This window comes from Mobula hypostoma, chromosome 6, assembly GCF_963921235.1.
Source record: "Mobula hypostoma chromosome 6, sMobHyp1.1, whole genome shotgun sequence".
Classification (NCBI taxonomy): Eukaryota; Metazoa; Chordata; class Chondrichthyes; order Myliobatiformes; family Myliobatidae; genus Mobula; species Mobula hypostoma.
The window spans coordinates 38,157,236-38,182,161 of NC_086102.1; the positions used below are offsets into that span (position 1 = coordinate 38,157,236).

At 40.4% G+C, this 24,926-nt stretch overlaps 1 protein-coding gene across 1 annotated transcript in view; it reads right to left on the reverse strand.

Annotated features, from left to right (window-relative positions):
* Window positions 1-24,311, reverse strand: part of LOC134347776 (suppressor of tumorigenicity 14 protein-like) — a 60,580-nt gene extending 36,269 nt beyond the window's left edge. Inside the window, exons 1-9 of the mRNA XM_063050181.1 lie at window positions 24,285-24,311; window positions 21,274-21,384; window positions 21,044-21,141; window positions 15,668-15,771; window positions 9,059-9,192; window positions 7,678-7,782; window positions 5,508-5,615; window positions 3,393-3,509; window positions 2,458-2,574 (exon numbers count right to left, since the gene is read on the reverse strand). Of these exons, the coding sequence (XP_062906251.1) occupies window positions 2,458-2,574; window positions 3,393-3,509; window positions 5,508-5,615; window positions 7,678-7,782; window positions 9,059-9,192; window positions 15,668-15,771; window positions 21,044-21,141; window positions 21,274-21,370 (880 nt within the window). The 5' untranslated portion in view covers window positions 21,371-21,384; window positions 24,285-24,311. The remainder of the gene's footprint in view (window positions 1-2,457; window positions 2,575-3,392; window positions 3,510-5,507; window positions 5,616-7,677; window positions 7,783-9,058; window positions 9,193-15,667; window positions 15,772-21,043; window positions 21,142-21,273; window positions 21,385-24,284) is intronic.
* Between the last annotated feature and the right edge of the window lie 615 nt (window positions 24,312-24,926).

The following is a 24,926-nucleotide window of genomic DNA, read 5'->3' on the forward strand; positions in this document are numbered from 1 at the left end:
AAGGTTTTAAAGAGATTTTTCAAAATGAAAACTATAGTTTATAGGGCAGTATTACAATAAAATAGTAATATATTTGGAGGGTTAATTGAATCATTTTGAAATGGCAATGGCTGGAATGCAGCTGAACTGGAGGATTATGAGGGACAATCATCATTTACCCTTGGAAAAAATGCAAGGATAAAACGATTCTAGTGGGAGTTATATCCAGGCCATTGAACAACAGTCAGGATGTGGCGGGAGATAGAAAAGGCATGTTATAAGGGCAGTGTTACAATGAGGATTTCAATATGCAGGTAGATTAGGAAAATCAGGTTGATGCTGGATCCCAGGAGAAGGAATTTATAGAATGCCTAGGAGATGGCTTTTAGAGCATCTTGTGGTTGAGCCCACTACTAGAGAAAAGGCAATTCTCAATTGGGTGTTGTGTAACGAATCAGATTTCATTAGCGCACATAAGGTAAAGGAACCATTAGGCGGCAGTAATCATAATTCACCATGCAGTTTAAGAGGGAGAAGCTAAAATCAGGTGCATCAGCAGAATGATCCCAGGAATGAAAGGTTTAACATACGAGGAGTGTTTGATGACTCTGTTCAGACGAATAAGGAGGGACCTCATTGAAACCTATCAAATATTGAAAGGTCTAGATAGACTGTACATGGAGGGTATGGTTCCTACAGTGGGGGAGTCTAGGACGGGAGGGCACGCTATCAGAGTACAAGGATGTTCCTTTAGAGCAGAGATGAGGAGGAACTTCTTTAGCCAGAGGGTGGTGAATCTGTGGAATTCATTGCCACAGATGGCACTGAAGGCCAAATCATTGGGTATATTTAAATCAGAGGTTGATAGTTTCTTGAGTAGTAAGGTTAAAGAGCATCAAGGGTTATGGGGAGAAGACAGGAGAATGGGGTTGAGAGGGGAAATAAATTAGCCATGATCAGGTGGTGGAGAAAACATGTTGGGCCAAATGACACAATTCACTCCTATGATTTATGGTCTTATAGTGATAGCCTCATGAATCTATTTTTTAAACCTTCTTTAGTTTAAAGGCATCCTTTCTATAGCAAGGTGATCAGAAATGGATGCAGGACTCAATATGCATTAATTACTCCTTTCATAAACTGATATGCCCTAAACCTGGTTGTATTTGGGAAAAGCAGATCGACATATAGACTGTTGCTAGAAAGACGCATTTACAAATATTTTCTTGAATGCGGCATTCAGTAGCTGTGGAATTCTCCTCCTGGTTCCACTTCAAAAATAACAACCAGTTTCTCACCCAGCCCTCTCTTCCTAATTGGCAAACTAACCAACTTCCCAATATCTGTATTCCCCTCAACAGGAAACACCCTCAATTCCTCTTTTATTTTCACTCGCCCATCTTTTCATAGCTATCCTCCTCCTTCTCCCAAGGATCATTCTCTGCAGAATCTTAGCACCAGCAGTCTACTACATCCAATTTCTAGGCACAAAGTGCATCAGAATAACGTTACACTAACAAGCTAATAAGTTAATAAGCCTCATTTAAAACTTTTGCTATATTGTCAATGACTGTTTGGATATATTTTGAATTTATAAACTTTTTTTACAATGACGAAAACCACACTACTTTTCACCCAGAGGAATACATGATAACAGAAGGTACGTAATATATTTCACCTATCCTTTTTGATTTACTAAATTTAGTTTTAATGACATTTTATCACAAAGTCCTACTTTTTACTAAGTGCTGATGTGCAGCTCCACTGCAACATCAAACAGTGTGCCCACCAATCACCAAGTTGCCCACTTTCCTAGGTTTGCATCAGCTTTTAAAAAGCTCAAGCCACCCAAAGGATTGTTAAAGCTCAACAGGAACTCTCTCACCCAATACCCTGTACCTGCCATTTGTCTCTATTTCCTATTTTAGCCTTGGTGTGAGAATTAAAGCATGGAATTTGTGTGTAATAAAAGGTATCATTTGCCTGGCAGCCAGTCACTAACTATTCATCCATTGGTAAGGCTTGGTACCATGGAACATAAGGCATGGAACAGTATGCACAAATTGCGAGAAACCCCTGGATCAAACATATTTGTATACATATTTTAATATAATATGTCCGTTGACATCATACTTCTGCGGCTACTGATGGTCTTGAAATCATGGCTGGCCTAACAATACCGTCCTTAATCCTCACTGGTGCAGTCTGTGGAGGTTTTGCACCTACTCTGCCCTCTATCTTCTACAGAAATGAAGGGAAGGGGAATTTTCAACAAGCACCAAAACTATAACAACTTGGGTTCAAGCCAAAAGACACCGGTGTACACTTTAATTTCAATTGATGCATTGCGATAACTGACAGCTTCTGTGTTTAAATATTTCAAATTACATACTAATGCTGAAATGTAAACTCTCTTCTACTTCACTTGCCTATGCAGTATCAGATGAGTAAAAACTGTTAGAAAGTTCCAAGACTTACCACAATCAAGTTCGTCACTTAAATCTAAACAATCCTGCACCTTATCGCATTCTGCATTGGGCTTGACAATACATTTTCCATCAGCACATTTGTACGTGTTAGTTGTACAATTCACATCTAACAAAGAGTAGAGGAAGCAGAATTAGTATTACTGACGTCTGAAGATAGAGAATGGTTAACAGATGAGCTCAAGCTAACATATTTATCCCAGTAAATAGAATTTTATTGGTTATAAGTGTTGAACATATAAATTGAAAATGTTTGCTAGGTTCAGGTTTATTTGCTTGTTTCATTGGTAGCTGAGTAAATCTATTTATGTCAGTTAAGTCCCCTAGTAAAACAATGTGAAAACAAATGTTTGAGAGTATGTGTCCTCCAATATATTGTATTCTTGAGCTTTAACTCGGATTCACAACCCTGCAAGTTCCATTTTTGTTAGTTCATAAATAGAAGCATGTTCCATAAGCAAAATAAAAGTAAGCAACAGTGCCCAGCACTTGATTGCATTCAAAACTGCAGATTCTAAGTTAGGGTTAAATGAAGTGAAATTAAACTCTGCTTTTTTATTGTTCCCTGTTACATATAAATAACAATAGTTTTAAATGTTGGTGCCAGAATGCAGACTGAAAGTAATTTTAGTTTAAAAGTAATTTAGGATTGAAATGAGAAATTCCTTCACTCAGCTTTGGGAACCTTTCAAAATCTCTGCCTAAGAGGACATTGGATGGTTTTCCATTGCCTTCATTCAAAACTAAGATCAATAAATCTTGGGCCAGTAGATGAACCGGGAGATATGGAGACTGGGCGATACAGTGGTGTTTGCATGGAATGTCAGCTATGTTCCTCTCAGGTGCAGGGGGGATTAAGGGGTACAATGGACTCCTTTTGTTCTTCTTTCTTTTGTTCTTGGCAAGGCTAAGGATATCCCATTTTACCTATTTTTTCGCAATCGGCCTCATCCATGCCATGAGGACAGTCAATGTTTCCGTCACATAAGGCACTAATGGGCATGCAACTGTTTCGGTGGCATGCAAAGAATCCGGCAGCACAATCTGAAAGTGGACCAGAAACAAAACATCAATATTCAAGATACCCAAATAAATGACATCTGGTGTGTGTTGCTTATACTTACATTCAGTTTCAAAAGTTTGTAGCAGAGTGCCATCGGGTCTTTCAATGGATATTTTTGCATTGTAAAATAAATCTAGTGAAATAAACCTTACAAAATTGATCTCTGCAATTGATGGTTCCCTATCCTCTGTAAATAACAACCGCCTGCATCCATTAATACCTTTTCAAGAGATGCATTTTTTAAATCTTATAACATAATACACTCTGAAATAGTGCGGTTCACTGAGGTACATAATTACAAACTAATCAAATGACAACTTCAAAAAGATCTGAAATAAAATGATACAGATCACTGACTAGGGGTCTCACTTCTCCACACCATCTCCCTGTGTGTCCCATGGTGAGCCTGAAGCACCTTCAATAACTCCAAAAGACTGAGGTTTGGTAAAATACTGAAAGGCTTTTATTCACTGTACAATACGACCCCCACGGTGAGTGTCTGCCCCTGGACTGAGGGGGAGGGGCAAGGCGAAACACCTTTATACAGGACACTGTGGGAGGAGCCACAGGGGCAGTCAGCAGAGGGGCGTGTCCAGACAGTTAACCCAGTTACAACATATATATATGGTTTACCACAGAGCTGCTGAGATCAGTGAGCAAAGAAGCACTGTTGACAGATTGAACTGCACAAAAGAACCACCTTCTGCTGCACTACTGACCCAGCTGTAAAAGAAACAGATTGTATTTATGGCTGTAATGGGAATACACCAAATCCATCTGTAGGTTATAAAGCTTAAAATATACAGTATTTAATCATTGTTGGAATACTGATTGCATTTTTATACTCCCACTCTACAATTTTGTCTGTGTTTTATGATCCGAGTATCAGATGGGATGTGAAGTTCCTCTCTTCTGTATTTGCAGATAGTGTTTATGGATCTACAGTGCTTATGTCAGCAATTTCCACACTTTCTTGTCAGCTCACTAATCACATTGGACGTGATATGTGACTGCACCTGATCTCGTGTTCTGCCTCCGGATTCACCACCAATATCCTGAGCTGGGGAGCCAGGTACATTTCTGCACGCAAAGGGTAAGCGAAGGTTTATTTTAAAAACTTTAATTTAAATAGTATTCATTTATTAGTTAATGTATGTGTCTAGGGTTGTTTAATGTATCTATTATTCAGGGCTGTGAACATCAGAATCAGGTTTATTATCATTGTGTCATGAAATTTGTTAACTTAGCAGCAGCAGTTTAGTGCAATACATGATCTAGAAGAAGAGGGAAAAAAATAATAAATAAATAAGTAATTTCAATGCATATTGAATAGATTAAAAATAGTACCAAAAAAAACAGAAATATATATTGATACAGCGAGGTAGTGTTCACGGGTTCAATGTCCATTTAGAAATTGGACGGGAGAGGTGAAGAAGCTGTTCCTGAATCACTGAGTGTGTGCCTTCAGGCTTCTGTATCTCCTACCTGATGGTAACAGTGAGAAAAGGGCATGCCCTGGGTGCTGGATTTTTTTAATAATGGACGCTGCCTTTCTGAGACACTGCTCCCTAAAGATGTCCTGGGTACTTCGTAGGCTAGTACCCAAGATGGAGCTGACTAGATTTACAACTTCTTTCGGTCCTGTGCAGTACCCCACACCCCATACTAGACCGTGGTGCAGCCTGTCAGAATGCACTCTACAGTACAATTATATAAGTTTTTGAGTGTATTTGTTGACATGCCAAATCTCTTGGTTAGACTTGATTAGACTAAACTCCTAGTGAAGTATAGTCGCTGGGACTCGGGAGTTGAGGATTGTGGCAAGATACACCTGACCAATGGCAATGCTTTAATGCAATTCAGCCCAATAAGTCTAGAAGAAATGTTTAGCAGATGCTGAACTGATTTTGTTTGAAAAACAGCCTAATCAAAATTGATTTAAAACTGTGCTTTCCACAAAGAAAAACAAAGTTTCTTACCACAATTGGCTTCATCGCTCATATCTTCACAGTCATCAACTCCATCACAGACCCATATTAAGGGCTTGCACATGTTATTCTGACATCTAAACTGGTCCGACGTGCACACTAGAAACAGGCCAGGTAGAGAGCAGGTGAGAAGCAGCTGAAGAGGATTTGGTTGTGTGCCTCAAACATATGGTTTCTTGATTTAAGACCAGAAACTATATTGTTAATTTTATCTGGCGATGAAGAGAATATAATTTTGCCAAGCTCAGCGATCAACCAAACTTCTAAAGAGAATCCAGAAGTTATATAATGCATAAATTTCCAAAGGTATTGGGAAAGGCAGGTCAACAAAGATTCATCAATTAATGGAAGATTGACTGAAAGCTTGGAAAAGTGTACATTCCTATAGCTGCTTTGTGGAATGGGTATAATGGGAAGTGAGTGGAGTCCAAAGGAATCCAATCTAACTTCAAACATTAACCCAGCTAAATCTAAAAGTGGAGTTGCACTAAATCACATGTCAGATTGACCATCCATCAGTCCAGAAGCAGGGTCGCAGCTCAAAACATTGGCAATTCCTTTTCCTCCACAGATGCTGCCCGAACTTCTGAGCATATCAGCAGGTTAATTTTTGTTCTAGATTACACCATCTGCAGACTTGTGTCTTCAAAAATCAGACGCAAGTCTTAGTAGGGACTTCTAAAATCTTAGCTGACCCAAATCTACACTTTGGGAGATGGGTATTATGTACGTGGATGGACACAGAGAGAAATATGTCTTTCAGATTGAATATTGAAAAATAATATTTACAAATGTATAGAAAATTTGGAAATGTTTCTACCAACAAAAACTAAATCTGACAGAATTAAAACCACATACATATTTTCCTTCTCTCACTCTTTCACTAAATTTTCTAGTCTGCTCTAACTACTCCAGCAATGAGGCCTCATCATTTTGCAGTTTCTGCACGGATCACTCTTAAACACAAGAGATTCTGCAGATTCTGGAAATCCAGAGCAACATACATAAAATTCTGGAGGGACTCAGCAGGTCAGGAGAGGAATAAACAGTGGACCCTTCATTAGTACAGGAAGGGATGTGGGAAGATGCCAGAATAAGGTGGTGGGGGAGGGGAAGGAGTATAAGCTAGAAGATGATAGGTGATGTTAGGTAGGTGGGGGAGTGGGGGGTGAAGTAAAAAGCTGGGAGGTGATTGGTGGAAAAGGTAAAGGGCTGGAGAAGAAGAAATCAGATAGAAGAGGAGGTGGACTATGGGAGAAAGGGAAGGAGAGGCATCGTGGGAGGTCCCATTCACTCTTTCCAAGTTTCTCTTTCCTAAGATGCACCTGCTGTTGTCACAACGAGGCAAAGGAATTAACTTGTTTTGCTATATATTTCTCCCTGATTGCAATGTCACCAGAATATTGTTTATTGGTTTAAAGTATCCCAGATCAAAGCACATTGCAATGACTAAATCAGGGTACTAGAATGACCTCTGCTGTAACACTATGCATCAGCTGCTGAAAAGAATGAAGCTGCATGTGACCATTTGGGAGGTCATGTGGTTGGGAGAGCTTGGTCAGACTGAATTATAGGTTGGCATGGCACAATGCAAGAGGTATAAATCTGAAAATGATAGTCATTGGCAAAGTGTGCCAGACCTTAAAACTGTGTACTAATTCTTTCCTGCTGTGAATTGTTTTCCACTATTTTCCTGCAGCTTTATCTAATTTCTACCAAGGGAATTTTGCCAACGTTTAACCTAAAGTACAGAACTACCTTATCTGATCAATTATCTGTTTAAATTTGTGCTTGCATCAAATCATCTGTTTATGTTTCTTTAAAATTATGATGTGGTGAATTAATATTATTTCCCTTTGCAGAAGAATTGTTTAGCAACATTTTGAATAATTGGTCACATTGCTACAATTGGAAAGCAGAACTTTCTAAAAATGTGACTTAGCATTGGTGAAGTGATTAACAACTAATGCAGATACATCAACAACAATGGCCTGGTGGGGGGGGGGGGGGATTATCTGACCAAAATGAGACAATCATAGGACCTACATCTCTTTACAAATTTACAAATAAATCAGTTGATACATTCCTTTATTACAAAAAGACTCAATTTTGTGTATTTGAACTGAAACTGCTCTATGATAAATATTGCTCTTTAACTTACCACAGTTCAGCTCATCACTTCGATCTTTACAATGAACCCAGCCATCGCACTTGTTGCTCATGAGCTCACATCTCCCATCCCCACAAGTGTGCATTCCTTGGCATTCTGCAAATTGATTCATTTGGAGAATATATTAGCTGAAGGAAGAGGAGAACTATTTAATGCTTACAATTTTTTGTCTCTCACTGTCCCTAAGAAATTGCCTACGTCTGCCCATGGCCTCCTCTACGGCCATGATGAGGCCAAACACTGGTTGGAGGAACAACATCTCATAGTCTGTCTAGGTAGTCTCCAACCTGATGGCATGAACATCAATTTCTCCAGCCTCTGGTAATTTCTCCTCCCACCTTCCACCGTGCTTTTTCTATTCCCCTTTCTGATTACCCTCTCAGCCATACTCTTCCGCTCATCTGCCCATTACCTCTTTCTGTTTCCCTGTTTCCCTTCCTCTTTCCCTGATCCATTTTCCTCTCCAATTAGATTCATTCTTCATCACCAATTCTTCTTACACCAATCCCCTCCCAATCCCCTTCTTATTTCATTCTCTCTCCCCCATTTATCCGTCTTCCCACTCATCTGATCTCACCTATCATTTGCCAGACTTTAGATCGATATTGATCCCAAAGGAAATTATAGTGTCACAGTAGTATCACAAGTGCACAGATATACAAATGTAGAAATATTGAAAGAATAAAAAATAAGTTACCCCAGTCTAACAGGAGGGGGGTCATCACTTCCCCGGCTGCAGATTGACACACCATAGATCCTAATGGCCGAGGGTAAGAATGACCCATCCCTTCTTCCCCTCTCCCCCCTCTCCCATCTTCTTAATCCAGCATTTCCTCCTTCCTTTCTAGACCTGAGGAAGGCTCTCAGCCTGAAACGTCATCAGTTTATTTCCCTCCATATATGCTGCCTGACTTGCTAGGTTCTGCCAGTACTTTGTGTGTGTTGCACTAAATTTCCAGATCTGCAGAATCTCTTGTGTTTAAGGTTCATTCTAAAACAGAGCATGTAGAGATTTGGGAAAAGGAGAACCCCTTTATTGCAGGGGTATTAGCTATTGCACCCAATAACTGCCAATTCAGCTTCTGATTTGCTTTCCTTAAATGTAAATTTTGTCTGACATTTCATGTTGTTTAATGGCAGGGGTAAATGGTGCCTAATTCTAGTTTTTGCCTTTAATCTGAAGCAAGATAGATTAAAGGCCAAAACTAGAACTCTACCACTTCATACCCACTCATCTTAAATTGTGATATGCAATGTATTAAAGCTTTTATTTGCAGGTGAATGAAATACATTTTACAAAACGTTCATCATTAGCCAAGACAATTGAGGAATGCATTCTCTATTTTATAACAGGATCGTTGAAGGTTCTTGCCTCCTGCAGGATTGAAGCTGCTGTATTCAGCACGAAATCCAACACTGCTGACAGAAGCATCTGTATGAAACTTCACGGTAAGGGTGCTGGATGCACTGGGAACCACTACGGTCCTGTCGTGTTCACCACAGTAGCTGGACAAAGAATCAGAGGCAATGCAATCTTACATTCAAAATAACACATCTTTATATACTTACAATTTCATTACAGATTAGGTAATTTTAGACTATGCAGTACTACATAACACATATATTACACAAGTTATTGATGACAATTTGCTTTAGCTTTTATCTGATTGCATAATTCACACCACTTACACCGTCAAACTCTTTTATTCATTATGTAATATGTTACCATTCTCTTAATTAGAAGAGACGAAGCTACTCAGCTGCCATGGCTAATTAGCAATGAATTATGCAATCAAAATTGAAATGGATTAGGAAGTAATCTGAAAATTAAAATGGTGTTTAATTAGTTCATAATTATTCACCCATCAATATGCAATTGATGCAGATATTAGAAAGACTTCTGAAACCATTCTTCATTAGTACAGCTCATCTGATGGTAGATAAACCTGCAAAGGCCAGCAACGCCCATTGCAATCATTTGGAAAGGGTCTGAAATAAAACTGAGTCTTCTGGCAAACCTGAATAATAATATCACCAGGTAATATCGGTGAATAAAGAAACAGAGGCTTCCTCAGCTGCACAAGAATGAACTCGAGAAAACAGCCCTAAGAAATACTTAAATTTGCACCCATGGCTTATGAAATAATCAGACACTCGAATGCATCTAAATTATCTTGGCCATATTCATACTTGGATAACAGATTCTTCTCTGTTAAGTTTTACTTTGAATGCCGTTTCAAAACATCAACATGATTATTCTTTCTCAACTGTACTCACTCAGTGGCCACTTTATTAGGTACACCTGTACACCTGCTTGTTAATACAAACATCTAATCAGCCAATCATGTGGCAGCAACTCGATGCATAAAAGCATGTAGACATGGTTAAGAGGTTCCATTGTTGTTCAGACCAAACATCAGAAAGGGGAAGAAATATGATCCACGTGACTTTGACTGTGGAATGATTGTTAGTGCCAGACGGGGTGGTCTGAGTATCTCAGCCGCTGCTGCTCTTCTGGGATTTTCATGCATGACAGTCTCTTAGAATTTACAGAGAAAGGTGTGAAAAACAAAAAAAATCCAGTGAGTGGCAGTTCTGTGGGTAAAAACATGTTGATAACGAGAGAGATCAGTGGAGAATGGCCATACTGGCTCAAGCTGACAGAAAGATGGCAGTAAGAAAGGCTGGGCCCTCCTGTTGGTGCTGCCCTCCAGTGTTTGATCAATGGAATGACAGGCTGGATTGTGAGTGTATGGTTGTTTGTGGACTGCTGAGAACTGCTTATTCTGGCTGATAACAACCATGCACCATCAATTTATAGGACTTGGGCCCAATATATTTTTTTATGTGTGACTGTATGTTTACCTGCCTGTTTACCCATCTTACAAGTATTATACGTATCTGTGCTGTATAATAGGTACAGGCTGCGGACTGGTACTGGTCCGCTAAGCTGGTGCTACCGGGCCGCGAGGAAACGATATGATTTGGCGATATGAAACGATACGAGTCAGCTGCACCTTTCCTCATTCCCTGTCACGCCCACTGTTGAACTTGAACGCACACTGGGTCATCAGTTGGTATAACCTACAACTACCTAATGAGTGAAAAACAAATGTCGCTTGAGAGTTTCTTCGGAAGAGGTGGTGGGGACATAAAACGCCTAACGATGATGATAATGCAGAGACAGCAGAGGCCGAGACTGCCAAAAAAAAGCTTCCTTCAACAGAAAATACGATGAGTCGTACATAAAATATGGCTTTATTGCGACTGGTGACTCACACGCTCAGCTCCTTGTGTGTGATATGTGGAGACAAGCTGTCTAATGAAGCAATGAAGCTCTCAAAACTGCTTCGGCACCTTGAGTCCAAGCACCCTGCACTTAAAGACAAACCCGTTGAGTTATTTGAGCGGAAAAAATGTGAGCAAGCGGGACAGAAGCAAGTGCTGAGGGCCACCAGCTCCACAAATGCTGCTGCTCTGACAGCGTCGGACTTAGTGGCTAGCCGTATTGCTAAGGCTAAGAAGCCTTTCACTGTTGGTGAAGAATTGATTCTGCCGGCTGCCAGGACACGTGCTGTGAACTGTTGGGAGAAGCTGCAGCTAACAAGATGGCACAGGTTTCTCTTTCAGCTACCACAGTTTAAAGGAGAATCGATGACATAGCGGAGGACATCGAAGCACAGCTGTTGGAATGACTTAACAAGTCACCATGGTATGCTCTCCAGGTCGACGAGTCTACTGATGTCGACAACAAGGCAATACTGCTGGTTTATGTGCGATATATATTTCAAGACGATGTGCACGAGGATATGTTGTATGCACTGCCGCTGCCAACTAGCACAACTGGGGCAGAACTATTCAAGTCTTTGAATGACTACATGTCAGGCAAACTGGACTGGTCATTCTGTGTTGGAATATGCACAAACGGGGCTGCAGCTATGACTGGACGGCTGTCTGGTTTCACTACCCGAGTCAAAGAGGTTGCTCCTGAATGCCAGTCTACACACTGTGTCATACACAGGGAAATGCTGGTTAACCGAAGAATGTCACCTGATCTTAACAGCGTATTGAGTGATGTTGTTGAAGTTATCAATCACATCAAAGCAAAAGCCCTTAACTCACATCTGTTTGAGCAGCTTTGTGAGGAAATGGATGCAGAGCACAAGCGCCTTCTGTTACACACTGAAGTCAGGTGGCTATTAAGGGGGAGAGCTCTGGCCAGGGTGTTTGAGTTAAGAGAGCAGCTACAGAGATTTCTTTCAGGAAAAAAGTCACACTAGCAGCACACTTCAGTGACGAAGAATGGATAGCAAAACTTGCTTATCTGTGTGACATCTTCAACCTGCTCAATGAACTCAATTTGTCACTTCAGGGGAGAATGACAATTGTCTTCAAGTTGGCAGATAAAGTGTCTGCTTTCAAAGCCAAACTGGAACTGGGGGGATGGCGAGTGGACAGGGGCATATTTGACATGTTCCCAACATTAGCTGGGATTTTGGGAGAGTCTGAGGTGCACTGTCCTTCTCACAGCTGGTGCGCGATCACCTATCTTCGCTGTCGACAGAATTCGAGCGTTACTTCCCAACCACAAATTACCCAAGATGTGCAAAGGAATGGGTCTGTGACCCATTTGTGAATGTCCCCGGTGAATCATCCATGTTAGCGTGGGAAGATGATCAACTCCTCGAGCTTGCAAGTGACAGTGGGCTGAAAAGTATGTTTGACATAACATCTCTGCTGGTATTCTGGATCAAAGTCAAGGCTGAATATCCTGAGATAGCCACGAAAGCACTGAAAACGTTGCTTCCATTTCCAACATATCTCTGCGAAGCGGGGTTTTCTGCAATGAATGCAATGAAAACTAAATTGCGGAATGGACTGGACACAAGGAACCCCATTCGAGTATCGCTGTCTCCCATCACCCCTCGATGGGACCGTCTTGTTGCAGGGAAACAAGCCCAGGGCTCCCACTGATTCAGCGATATTGGTGTGTTGCAATGATTTTATATGTTCATACGAGGAAAATATGCGCTGTCTGTTTAATATCCAAATGTTACTTAAAATATTATGATGCTATTGACTTACAAGTGACATAATTGACTTATCACTATATTCATGGGAGGAAAATATGCGCAGTGTGTTTAATGTTAAATTCGTTAGATAAACCCTTTTATAAACAAAATTGAGCGTATTAGCCGCTTATAAGTGATTTATAGTTGACTTATCACCTATATTCCAGTCGTGATTAACACCCCCACCCCCACCTCCGTCGGCCGGTCTGCAAGAATATTGTCAAAATTAAACCAGTCTGCGGTGTCAAAAAGGTTGGGGACCCCTGCTGTATATGATCGTTGGTACTGTGTTCTGCACCTTGGCTCTGAAGTAATTTTCGTTTGGCTGTATTCATGGGTATTCATGTATGGTTGAATGGCAATTAAGCTTGAACTTGAGTTACCCTAATAAACACACAGTGGTGTGCAAAAGAGCATCTCTAAACACTCAGGTCAAACTTTGAAGTGGATGGGCTACAGCAGCAGAATGCTATGAACATACACAGTGACCATTTACTAGATACAGGAGGGAGCTATGAAATGGCTACTGAGTGTATATGTAAAATGTTGTGGCTGACATTAGTATTTTGCTGATAGCATCCATAAAACTAGCTGCATAAGATGAAAATAGCTGAGAAACGAATGTGTGACAGACGTTCAAGCCCTGTGCTAAAGCAGAGGACGACTGCAAGAGAAACCTATCAACAGGCCAATCCACAGATTGGGGTCCGAGTTCATAGGACGCTCAAAGCAGCTGCGCAGGTTGACTCTGTGGTTAAGAAGGCATATGGTGTATTGGCCTTCATCAATCGTGGAATTGAATTTAGGAGCTGAGAGGTAATGTTGCAGCTATAATGGACCCTGGTCAGACCCCACTTGGAGTACTGTACTCAGTTCTAGTCGCCTCACTACAGGAAGGATGTGGAAGCCATAGAAAGGGTGCAGAGAAGATTTACAAGGATGTTGCCTGGATTGGGGAGCATGCCTTATGAAAACAGGTTGAGTGAACTCGGCCTTTTCTCCTTGGAACGACGGAGGATGAGAGGTGACCTGATAGAGGTGTATAAGATGATGAGAGGCATTGATCTTGTGGATAGTCAGAGGCTTTTTCGCAGGGCTGAAATGGTTGCCACAAGAGGACACAGGTTTAAGGTGCTGGGGAGTAGGTACATAGGAATGTCAGGGGTAAGTTTTTTAACTCAGAGAGTGTTGAGTGTGTGGAATGGGCTGCCAGCAACGGTGGTAGAGACGGATATGATAGGGTCTTTTAAGAGACTTTTGTATAGATACATGGAGCTTAGAAAAATAGAGGGCTATGGGGAAGTCTAGTAATTTCTAAGGTAGGGTCATGTTCGGCACAATTTTGTGGGCCGAAGGGCCTGTATTGTGCTGTAGGCTTGCTATGTTTCTATGTTTCTATCCATCCTTTCCACTATTTCATCCTATTTACTGACACAGGAGTACTGCAGATGCTGGAAATCTAAAGCAACACACACAATGTGCTGGAGGAGCTTGGCAAGTCAGGCAGCATCCATGGATGGGAATAAACAGTCGATGTTTTGGGCCGAGACCAGCTGAGCTCCTCCAGCACATTGTGTGTATTACCGAGTTTCTTCCCTTCATCTAATTCTTTACCTCAACAGAACGAGTTGTGAGGAAACTGGATACTTGTGATTTGAAAAGAGGTGATAAAGAAATGCTTTGATATTTACAACACAGTAAACAAATATGAAAAAGATGGAGAATGGACACCTATTGACCTGTTCGTAGTTGGGCATCAGAATACCGGTTCAAATTATTGAATGGAATATTGATGACTGATATCTAGAAATAGTTGTCTGTATTCGACTTTATTTCTTACATCTTTCACATACATGAGGAGTAAAAATCTTTACGGTATGTCTCCATCTGAATGTGCAATTTATAGTAATTTGTAATAAATAGTATATACAACTATTTGTACATATGAGATAGTGATCAATGTGTGAATGACTTCTAGATGGGATAAATGGTATTTTCAGTGCTCAAGCAGCTCATACAGTCCTTGTGTTGATGCTCCACGGTAGCCTACTTCAAATGATATAAACTAGCTTACCTGTCTATTCCTTTCTGCCTTGTGTACACCTGGTTTCCTCCAAGCTTCAATAGCTGCTCATTGTAGTAAGTTCCATGTTCTAATCACCACCCAAGTAAAAATGTTTCTCCTGAATTGCTAATGGATTTCTTACGAACAAATATACACAAGATTTCTGGAATAGTGGAAATCTTCTTCTCTATAATTACTGTATCAATCTTTCTATAATTTCATTATCAGTATAACCCTTGACCTGCGTTTTTTTCTGGAGGCAAGAGCCTGGCCTGTTCAATTCATCCTCAAAATTAAGACATGATTGCAGAAAATCCTCTTTGCATCTGTGCCACAATATTCTTGAACCACAAGGACTAGAATTGTTCACTATACTCCAATACCTTTAAAGTTTCTGTAGATCTTTATAGTCATCCCATTTTTAAAACACATTAAAGATTAAGAATATGGAGAATAATACATTATACAAACTATAATGTTTAAGGGCACTTAATATTTTGATGTAAATAAATAACAATCCTACATTTGATATTTTGACATTACTTTTAATAAACTTATTAAAATTATTAATAATAAAAATCATCTCTAGACTTCCTTTCTAAAACTCTGGCTAATTGTTACATCCATTATTTCACATCAAGATTGAACTCCTAACAAAAACAAATATAAACTCACCCACACAGTACACTGACCAAAATTCTGGAATTCTAACAGCAACAAACATCTACCAATGTCAGGAAAACATTTATCCCAAGTTAGTCCCACTAAGGAACGACATGCTTTGCAAGACTTTTTTTGTATTATTAAACTCAGAAAATGCATTATGCCCCTTCTGCAAACATACCGTATACCATTTACAGAAATCCAGTCCTTCTCACAGTCTGGCTGCACACCTTCCAGCTTCAGAGTTGGAAACTGGATACGGAATTGAAAGTTTGGATCTGGCACCTTGACACAAGATAGAAACCACAGAAAGTAAAATACTAAAGAGAGTAAGTTCATTATGAGTCTTTGGAGCCTCAACTTTGGCAACTAAACTTATTCTGTTTTAAGAGAGTAAGTGGAATTGAAAATGTAATTTAACAGCACCCTCCTGGTCCTGATGTAGAGAGAAAGGCACAAAAGAGAGACTGGGTTACTGGAACTTGGAGGATTAGCATTTATATTCGTGGTGCCATGTGGCGTAGCAGTTAGTGCAATGTTATTACAAATCAGGGGATTCCAGAGTTTGGAGTTCAATTCCAGCACTGATCTGTAAGGGGTCCTTGTATGTCCTCCTTGTGGAATGCATGGGTTTTTCCCGGGTGCTTCAGTTTCCTCTCATTGTACTGGCTAGGTTAATTGTTCATTGTAAATTGTCCCGTAATTAAGTTAGGGTTAATCGGGGTTGCTGGGGCGTTGTGGCTTGGAGGGCCAGAAGGGGCTACTCCACAATTGCTAAATAAACAAATAGATATTATTTGGTTGTAGACTTTCCAGGGGAAATACGAGGTGCTTTCATCACTTAGATCCACCTCTCACTTGCCAGCTCTTGCTCTATCACTTCCCCCTCGTCTGGCCATTTCCCCTCTACTCTTCCAGTCCGGATGGAATGTCGATTGTCCTGTCTGTGTAGTTCCCCTCCCTTCCCCTCCCCTCTCCCCACCCCACAGAGGCTACCTGACCTACTGCATTCCTCGAGTAACTTGGTGTTTCCTCCAGTATCTGCAGACTCTCGTGTTTACCTTCTGTGTGCTCCAATAAGAAGCATGCCTCGAGGAGGTAGTCAGAACTCTTTTCCATGGTAGGGATAGCAAAACATGGAGACAAGCAGGAATTTTAAAGGTGACACAAGCAGAGGAGTGCGTTTTTATGCTGAGTGTAGTTGACATCTGAAACTTGCTGTTGGGGGAGGCGGAATCAGATACAACTCCTCTGTTTCAGAGACATTGAGGTAATGTTTAGAAGTTTTTGGACCTAACTCAGGCAAATGGGGTTATGTACATGCACAAAGAGGTCAGCATGGACATGATGGACCCATTTCTGAGGTATTCAACTTACAACAGTTTATCACTATGGCAACCATGGCCTCACATTATCAGAAATACTTGCTATGTCCCATGCACCCTTTCCTACCATCTCTGTAACTTAAAACTGTTTTCATTTCTCTCATCCCCAGCTCTGAACAAGGCTTTTCAATCTGAACATTATCTCTGTTTCTCTTCTGCCTAACCCACTGACAGTTTCAGAATTGTTTTCATTTTTATTTATTACGGACAATTAGCCTGGTAAGTACGTGAGGTTGTTGTTCTTTGGGTGAAAGGCCAATACCTGAACAACCACTCCTTTCATTCTTTCCACCCAAAGTGTTTTGTAATACATTTGCATTCTTGTATGGAAAAGTAAAGACCTCCTTTTCAATTTTCCCTTTATTTTTATTTATCTATTTAGAGATTCAACCGGGAATTGGCCACTGCTGGTCCTTTGAGCCATACCGCCCGGCAATCCCCCGCTTTAATCCTCGCCAAAGCACGGGACAAGTTACAATGACCAATTAACCTACCAGCTGATACACCTTTGGACTGCAGGAGGAAACCCATACAATCACGGGGAGAACGTACAAACTCCTTCCAGACAGCAACAGGAATTGAACCCGGATTGCCTGTACTGTAAAGCCTTGTGCGAATCACTACCCTACTGCGCCTAACGTGCTGCCCCATCCTTTGCTTTCATCCCTTTTCCTTGCCTGTTCACTGCTGCCTTATCTGGGTAACTTGCTTTAGCATACAAGATTAAACAACAAACATTGTCAGGCTATTGAAATGCTCTAGCAATGGGCGGGCTTAATTTGCCCTAATACTAACAGAAAATGGATATTAATTTTTTTGAAGGAATGTTTTGCAATTTTTAAAGTAGCATCTCGTGTGTTACAAGAAAAATAAACTGCCCCCCAACTTTGAGTCATAGAGCACGGGAAAAAAAGTACTTCATTCCACCCCTGCCCACGTAGCCGTCCATACTAATCTTATTAACCAGCACTTGTCCCTTAGTCTTCTATGCACTGGTGTTTCAAGTGTTTGACCAGATATCTCTTCAAATGTTGTGATGGTCTCTGTCTCTACCATCTTCTCAGGGAGCACATTCCAAACAACATCTGGTCTGAGTGAAAAAAAATATTTCTTGAAAGCCCATTAAATCTCTTACTCCTTCCCTTAACCATATACCCTCTGGTTACATCTGCTGTGGGGTAAAGTTAATTACCATCTACCCAATTTATACCCCTCTTAATTTTGTACCCCACTATTAGGTCTCCTCTTAGCCCTCCCCAGTCCACGAGGAAAGAAAGTCTATCCAGTTTCTCCTCATAAATGGTACACTCCATTCCAGCTAATATCCTGGTGAATTTCCTCTGCGCCCTTTCTAGAGCGATCACATCTTTTCTATACTGTGGCACCCAAAACCACACACAATATACCAGAAGAATACTTACCAATGCTTTACAAAGCTATACTATAACATTCCTGCTCCTATATTCGATGCTACAGCTGAAGTTATGAATCATGTAATTTGTGTGTAACATATGATTTAAGTTGATTTAAGTTTTTGTTCACTTATGTTGGTCATGTTTGTAATATACTGTGCCATTGTTGCAAGAAGTTTATTTTCACGGTGTGTACACTTGGACATGAAGGCCACCAATCCTTTACGTATGTCTAATTTACACTCCTACCTATCTTTGCTACAACCTTAAGGGATCTTTGGACTCACACTAAAGCCCCACTGTTCTCAATATTACTAGGGTCCTACCATTCTTCCCTGCGCACTTATCAGGATTGAATTTATATGTTGCTTAATTACTAATGACTGATAAAAGCAGTGACATCATTTTGACATATTTGCAGTCAAACTGTATTTTAATGTTAAATTAAATTATTTTTGCTAAATCCCAGCCAAGGTTTTCTCAGGTTTCTACACATGTCCTAGCATAGAAATCCAAAGGCTTCTGTTCACTCTGATGGCATTCACTGAAGAGAGGGTCTGAGGCACCTGCAGCCTTCTGTAAAATGGTAAGTTTTTGTAGGTATTTTAATTATTTTCCTTCATTTTATTTTAATGTTTTATGGGTTAAATATTTAAATCTGCAATTTTTAAAAAAATGTCTTATATTATCTCTTGGAGTCTTATTCTTCATCATCCTTGCTGACCAGTAGTAAAGTGAGAGGGATCATTCAACTGGGACTTCTAACAAATTATTTGCAAATGCCTCACTCAGCCTTGTCATTTGCATACAGCGTTGAGCTCCACCATCAATGACAATGATATTTATGGCATATCCTCCTCTTCTAAGTTATCACCAATGTTCAAAAGACCATAAGATATAGGAGCAGAAGTAGGCTATTCGGCCCATCGAGTCTGCTCCTCCATTCAATCATGGCTGATCCAATTCTTCCAGTCATCCCCACTCCCCTGCCTTCTCCCCATACCCTTTGATGTCCTGGCTAATCAAGAACATCTCTATTTCTGCCTTAAATACACCCAATGACTTGGCTTCCACAGCTATTCTGGAAACAAATTCAAAGATTTACCACCCTCTGACTAAAGTAATTTCTCCATATCTCTCTTCTCAAATGGACGTCCTTCAATCCTGAAGTCGTTCCCTCGTCCTAGAATCCCCTACCATGGGAAATAACTTTGCCCTATCTAATCTGTTCAGGCCTTTTAACATTTGGAATGTTTCTATGAGATCCCCCCTCATTCTCCTGAACTCCAGGGAATACAGCCCAAGAGCTGCCAGACGTTCCTCATACGGTAACCCTTTCATTCCTGGAATCATTCTCGTGAATCTTCTCTGAATCCTCTCCAATGTCAGTATATACTTTCTAAAATAAGGAGCCCAAAACTGCATACAATACTCCAAATATGGTCTCACAAGTGCCTTATAGAGCCTCAACATCACATCCTTGTTCTTATATTCTGCACTTCTAGAAATGAAGGCCAACATTGCATTCGCCTTCTTCACCACCAACTCAACCTGGAGGTTAACCTTTAGGGTATCCTGCACATGGACTCCCAAGTCCCTTTGCATCTTTGCATTTTGAATTATCTCCCCATCTAGATAATAATCTACCTGTTTATTTCTTCCACCAAAGTGCATGACCATACACTTTCCAATATTGTATTTCATTTGCCATTTCCTTGCCCATTCTCCTAAACTGTCTAAGTCTCTCTGCAGGCTCTCTGTTTCCTCAACACTACCCGCTCCTCCACCTATCATTGTATCATCAGCAAATTCAGCCACAAATCGATTAATCCCATAGTCCAAATCATTGACAAACATTGTAAACAGCAGCAGTCCCAACACCGACCCCTGTGGAACTCCGCTGGTAACCGGCAGCCAGCCAGAATAGGATCCTTTTATTCCCACTCTCTGTTTTCCGCTGATCAGCCAATGCTCCACTCGTGCTAGTAACTCCCCAGTAATTCCATGGGCTCTTATCTTGCCAAGCAGCCTCAGGTGCAGCACCTTGTCAAAGGCCTTCTGAAAATCCAATTACACCACATCTACTGCATCTCTTTTGACTAGCCTGCTTGTAGTTTCCTCAAAAAATTGCAGTAGGTTAGGTCAGGCAGGATTTTCCTTTCAGGAAACCGTGCTGGGTTTGGCCCATCTTGTCATGTGCTTCCAGGTACTCTGTAATCTCATCCTTAACAATCGATTCCAACAACTTCCCAACCACTGATGTCAGGCTAATAGGTCTATAATTTCCTTTCTGCTGCCTCCCACCCTTCTTAAATCACATGTTCAGCTTAAATGGGTCTGTTGATTGTGGGATCATATAATTCTATTTATGACATGACAACACTGAAACAGGCAAAGGTCAATGTAACTGAACTTGATGTAATGCATTGTATTTGAATGCAAGAATGAAAAGGCATTGCCTGATTAAATCTTGTAAATAGCATTTTTTATTATAAATAAAATTAATTTTCATTATAAAAGGTAAATGAGAGGCATTTTGAATGAAAGTCAACAAGATGTTTATGCAATGGAGCAAATTAGGGTGTGTTAAAGCATGTGCATACTGCAAAAGAAGTATATCTTTAATTCAGGAATAATATTGAAAGAATAAATAAAAGCTACATTAAGCAAATAGAAACCAATTAAAATTAGTGATGAAGAACAACCACACATTAAAGATCATTAACATAATTAAAAATCTGTGTGACTTATCTTACTTACCATAATTCTCCAGACACAGTTGGTATTTGGAGGGTAGTAATGGGGATAATTTGGAGAGATCAGAGTCCCGTTAAAAGCAGTTATATTTCCACCACAGGCTGAAAACAGAAAAAGCACAAGAATGGATAAATGCATTTCTATCCCACTGACTGTGGAGAGGTGGAAATAGTTCTGACAAGGTCAATCCATCAGATCAAAAATAGTTTTCAACATCCTCTAGCCTTGCAAACCTCCAAAGTGTTTGTGCTCTTCTGAGTCCAGCCCCTTGTCCATCTTCAACATAATCACTTTATCATTGACCACGATGTGTTCAGCGCTCTTTTCCATGCTTGGGAATTCTACTAAAAAAAAATTATCATTCTCCGCATTCTCCTTTAAGAAATACTTGAGGATTTGCCTTTATGAATAACCTTTTGGTCACATGGCATAGGCTTGGTGTCCAATTCTCTTTGATTAAGCTCTTTGGAGGTTTTTACTCATTATATTAAAAGGTTTATATAAAACCATAAGACATAGGAGCAGAATTAGGCCATTTGGCCCATCGAGTATGTTCCACCATTCAATCATGGCTATTCTGGTTTTCCACTCCTCAGCCCCACTCCCCAGCCTTTGATGCCGTGGCCAATCAAGAAACTATCAATCTCTGTTTTAAATACACCCAACAACCTGGCTTCCACAGCTACCTGTGGTAACCAATTCTACAGATTTACCACCCTCTGGCTAAAGAAAGGGTTCAATGAGATCAACTCCTCAACCTTCTCATTTCCAGCAAGTACAGACCCAGAGCCATCAAACGTTCCTCATATGATAACCCTTTCATTCCCAGAATCATCCTTGTGAACTGCCTCTGGACCCCCTCCAATGCCAGCACATCTTTTCTTAGATGAGAAGCCCAAAGCTGTTCACAATACTCAAGATGAGGCCTTGCGGGCGTGTTATAAAGCCTCAGCATAACACCCCTGCTCTTATATTCTAGACCTCTTGAAATGAATGCTAACATTGCACTTGCCTTCCTCACCACTGACTCAACCTGCAGGTTAACCTTTAGGGTGTTCTGCACAAGGACTCCCAAGTCCCTTTGCATCTCAGATTTTTGGATTTTCTCCCTGTTTAGAAAATAGTCCACACATTTATTTCTACTACCAAAGTTCATGACCATGCATTTTCCAACATTGTATTTCATTTGCCTCTTTCTTGCTCATTCTCCTAATCTGTCTAAGTCCTTCTGCAGCTTTCCTGTTTCCTCAACACTATCTGCCCCTATATATCATCTGCAAACTTGGCAACCAAGTCTTCTATTCCATCATCTAAATTATTGATATGCAGCATAAAAAGAAACGGTTCTAAGACTGACTCCCTCCGGAACACCACTAGTCACTGACAGCCAACCAGAAAAGGATTCTTTATTTCCACTTGCTGTCTCCTACCAATCAGCCAATGCTCTAACCATGCCAGTAACTTTCCTGTGGCAACATGGGCTCTTAACTTGGTAAGCAGCCTCATGTGTGGCACCCTGTCAAAGGCCTTCTGAAAGTCCAAATATACAACATCCACTGCATCCCCTTTATCTATCCTACTTATAATCTTCTCAAAGAATTCCAACAGCTTTGTCAAGCAAGATTTTCCTTTAAGGAAACCATGCTGACTTTGTCCCATCTTTTCCTGTGTCACTGAGTACTCCATAACCTCATCCTTAACAATCGACTCCAACATCTTCCCAACCACTGAGGTCAGGCTAACTGATCTATGATTTCCTTTCTGCTGCCTCTCTCCTTTCTTAAAGAGTGGAGTGACATTTGCAATTTTCCAGCCCTTCAGAGCCATGCCAGGGGGTCCAATGATTCTTGAAAAATCATTACTAATGCCTCCATAATCTCTACCTCTACTTCATTCAGACTCCTAGGGTGCAGCTCATCTGGTTCAGGTGACTTATGTACCTTTGGGTCATTCAGCTTTTTGAGTACCGTCTCTCTTTTAATAGTAATCATACTCACCTCTCTTCCCTCACACCCTTCAACACCTGGCACATGACTAGTACCTTCCACTGTGAAGACTGGTGCAAAATACTCAGTTAGTTCATCTGCCATCTCCTTGTTCCCCATTATTATTTCTCTGGCCTCATTTTCTAGTGGTCCTATATCCACTTCCATCTCTCTTTTATTTTTTTTATATATACTTGGAAAATCTTTTTCTATGCACCTTGATATTGTTTGCTAGCTTGCTTTCATATTTCATTTTTTCCTCCTAATGATTATTTTAGTTGCTTTCTGTAGGTTTTTAAAAGCTTCTCAATCCTCTATCTTCCTGCTAATTTTTGCTTTATTGTATGGCCTCCCTTTTGCTTTTACACTGACTTTGACTTCGCTTGTCAGCCATGGTTCTACTATTTTGCCATTTGAGTGTTTCTTTGTGCTTGGAATACATCTGTCTTGCACCTTCCTCATTTTTCCCAGAAATTCAAGTCATTGCTTCTCTGCTGTAATCCCTGGCAGCATCTCATTCCAATTTTCTTTGGCCATCTCCTCTCATATCACTGTAATTTCCTGAAATATTGCTGCATGCGATCTTAATTTCTCCTTATCAAATTGAACTCAGTCATATTGTAATCACTGCCTCCTAAGAGTTCCTTTACCTTAAGCATCCTAATTGCCTCTGGTTCATTACATAACACCCAATCCAGTATAGCTGATCCCCCTATACAAATACATAATTGCATCCCAAAATGACAAAACCTGAAGGGAAGTTAGAGTACAAATTCTTCCATGTTTTGAGTGTTCTAAAATCCACTTTACACACCACTGGTGATATATTCCAGGGATAAAGTGAAGAGGTAGCAGCTAAGCCATGAACTCGATGAATGGCGCAAAGGGCCAAATTGCTTTTGCCTCCTCATATTGTGTGAGACTAGAACTAGAAGTCATAGGCAGAAAGGTGAAATATTTAAGAGGAATTTGAGGGGGGGGGAATTCTTCAATCAGAGGGTGGTGCAAGTGTGGAACGAGCTACCAGCAGAAGTGGTGGATGCATGTTCAATTACAACATTTAAGGGAAGCTTGGATAGGTACATAGATCGGAGGGGCATGGAGGGCTACCTGCTGATCATATATGTGCATACTGGCAGGATCTCAATTGCTCTTCTCAGATATAGTTTTTAAGTACAAATATAGTTAACGAGACTTACTTACCTTGGCAATGGTCTTGTCAAGTTAAATAGCTAGTAACAGTGTAAAGGTAGACTCACTTGTTTTCTCAACGTACTCTACCGTTGCTTCAAGCAGATTTATATGTTTGGGTTCAGAAATTAATACCGCCAACATCACATTTCCTGATGATGTTACAGTGAAGGAATTCAAAGGTGAACGTTCACCACTGGAACATATTCTGTCAAATAAAGATACACTATTGGGAACAGCTTCACATATTGCTCAACGTATTTTATTAAATAATTGGTGTCAAATAATTACCATTTATTCATTTGGCAAGTTTAAAATGACAGTGGCAGACAGTGAACTCTGAATTTATGAGAATCGTGAGCTTCTTAGATAACTTACTGTTGATTCTTCAGTCGTATGCAGGAGCATGGGTACTACTTGATAGACCGTGAGCTGGGAGGTAGATTTTTGAATCCTCTGCTCTCCTCAGGAAGCCAAAGATAGTGGGTGATTTTTTATCATGATTGCAATAATTCTCTTGAACCTTCCTTACTGCTACACTATACAGCATCTCCAAAAGCTTCCAGATGCAATGCAGCTAACCTACAGGATGAGCAGCAAGAAACCGTTCAACGACTAACTTTAATCCAGAGCAAAATGCTCAAAGTCTACTCAACAATATATGGTACGCAGCCAATCATTATGTATGTACTTGCTCAGAGACTGAGCTT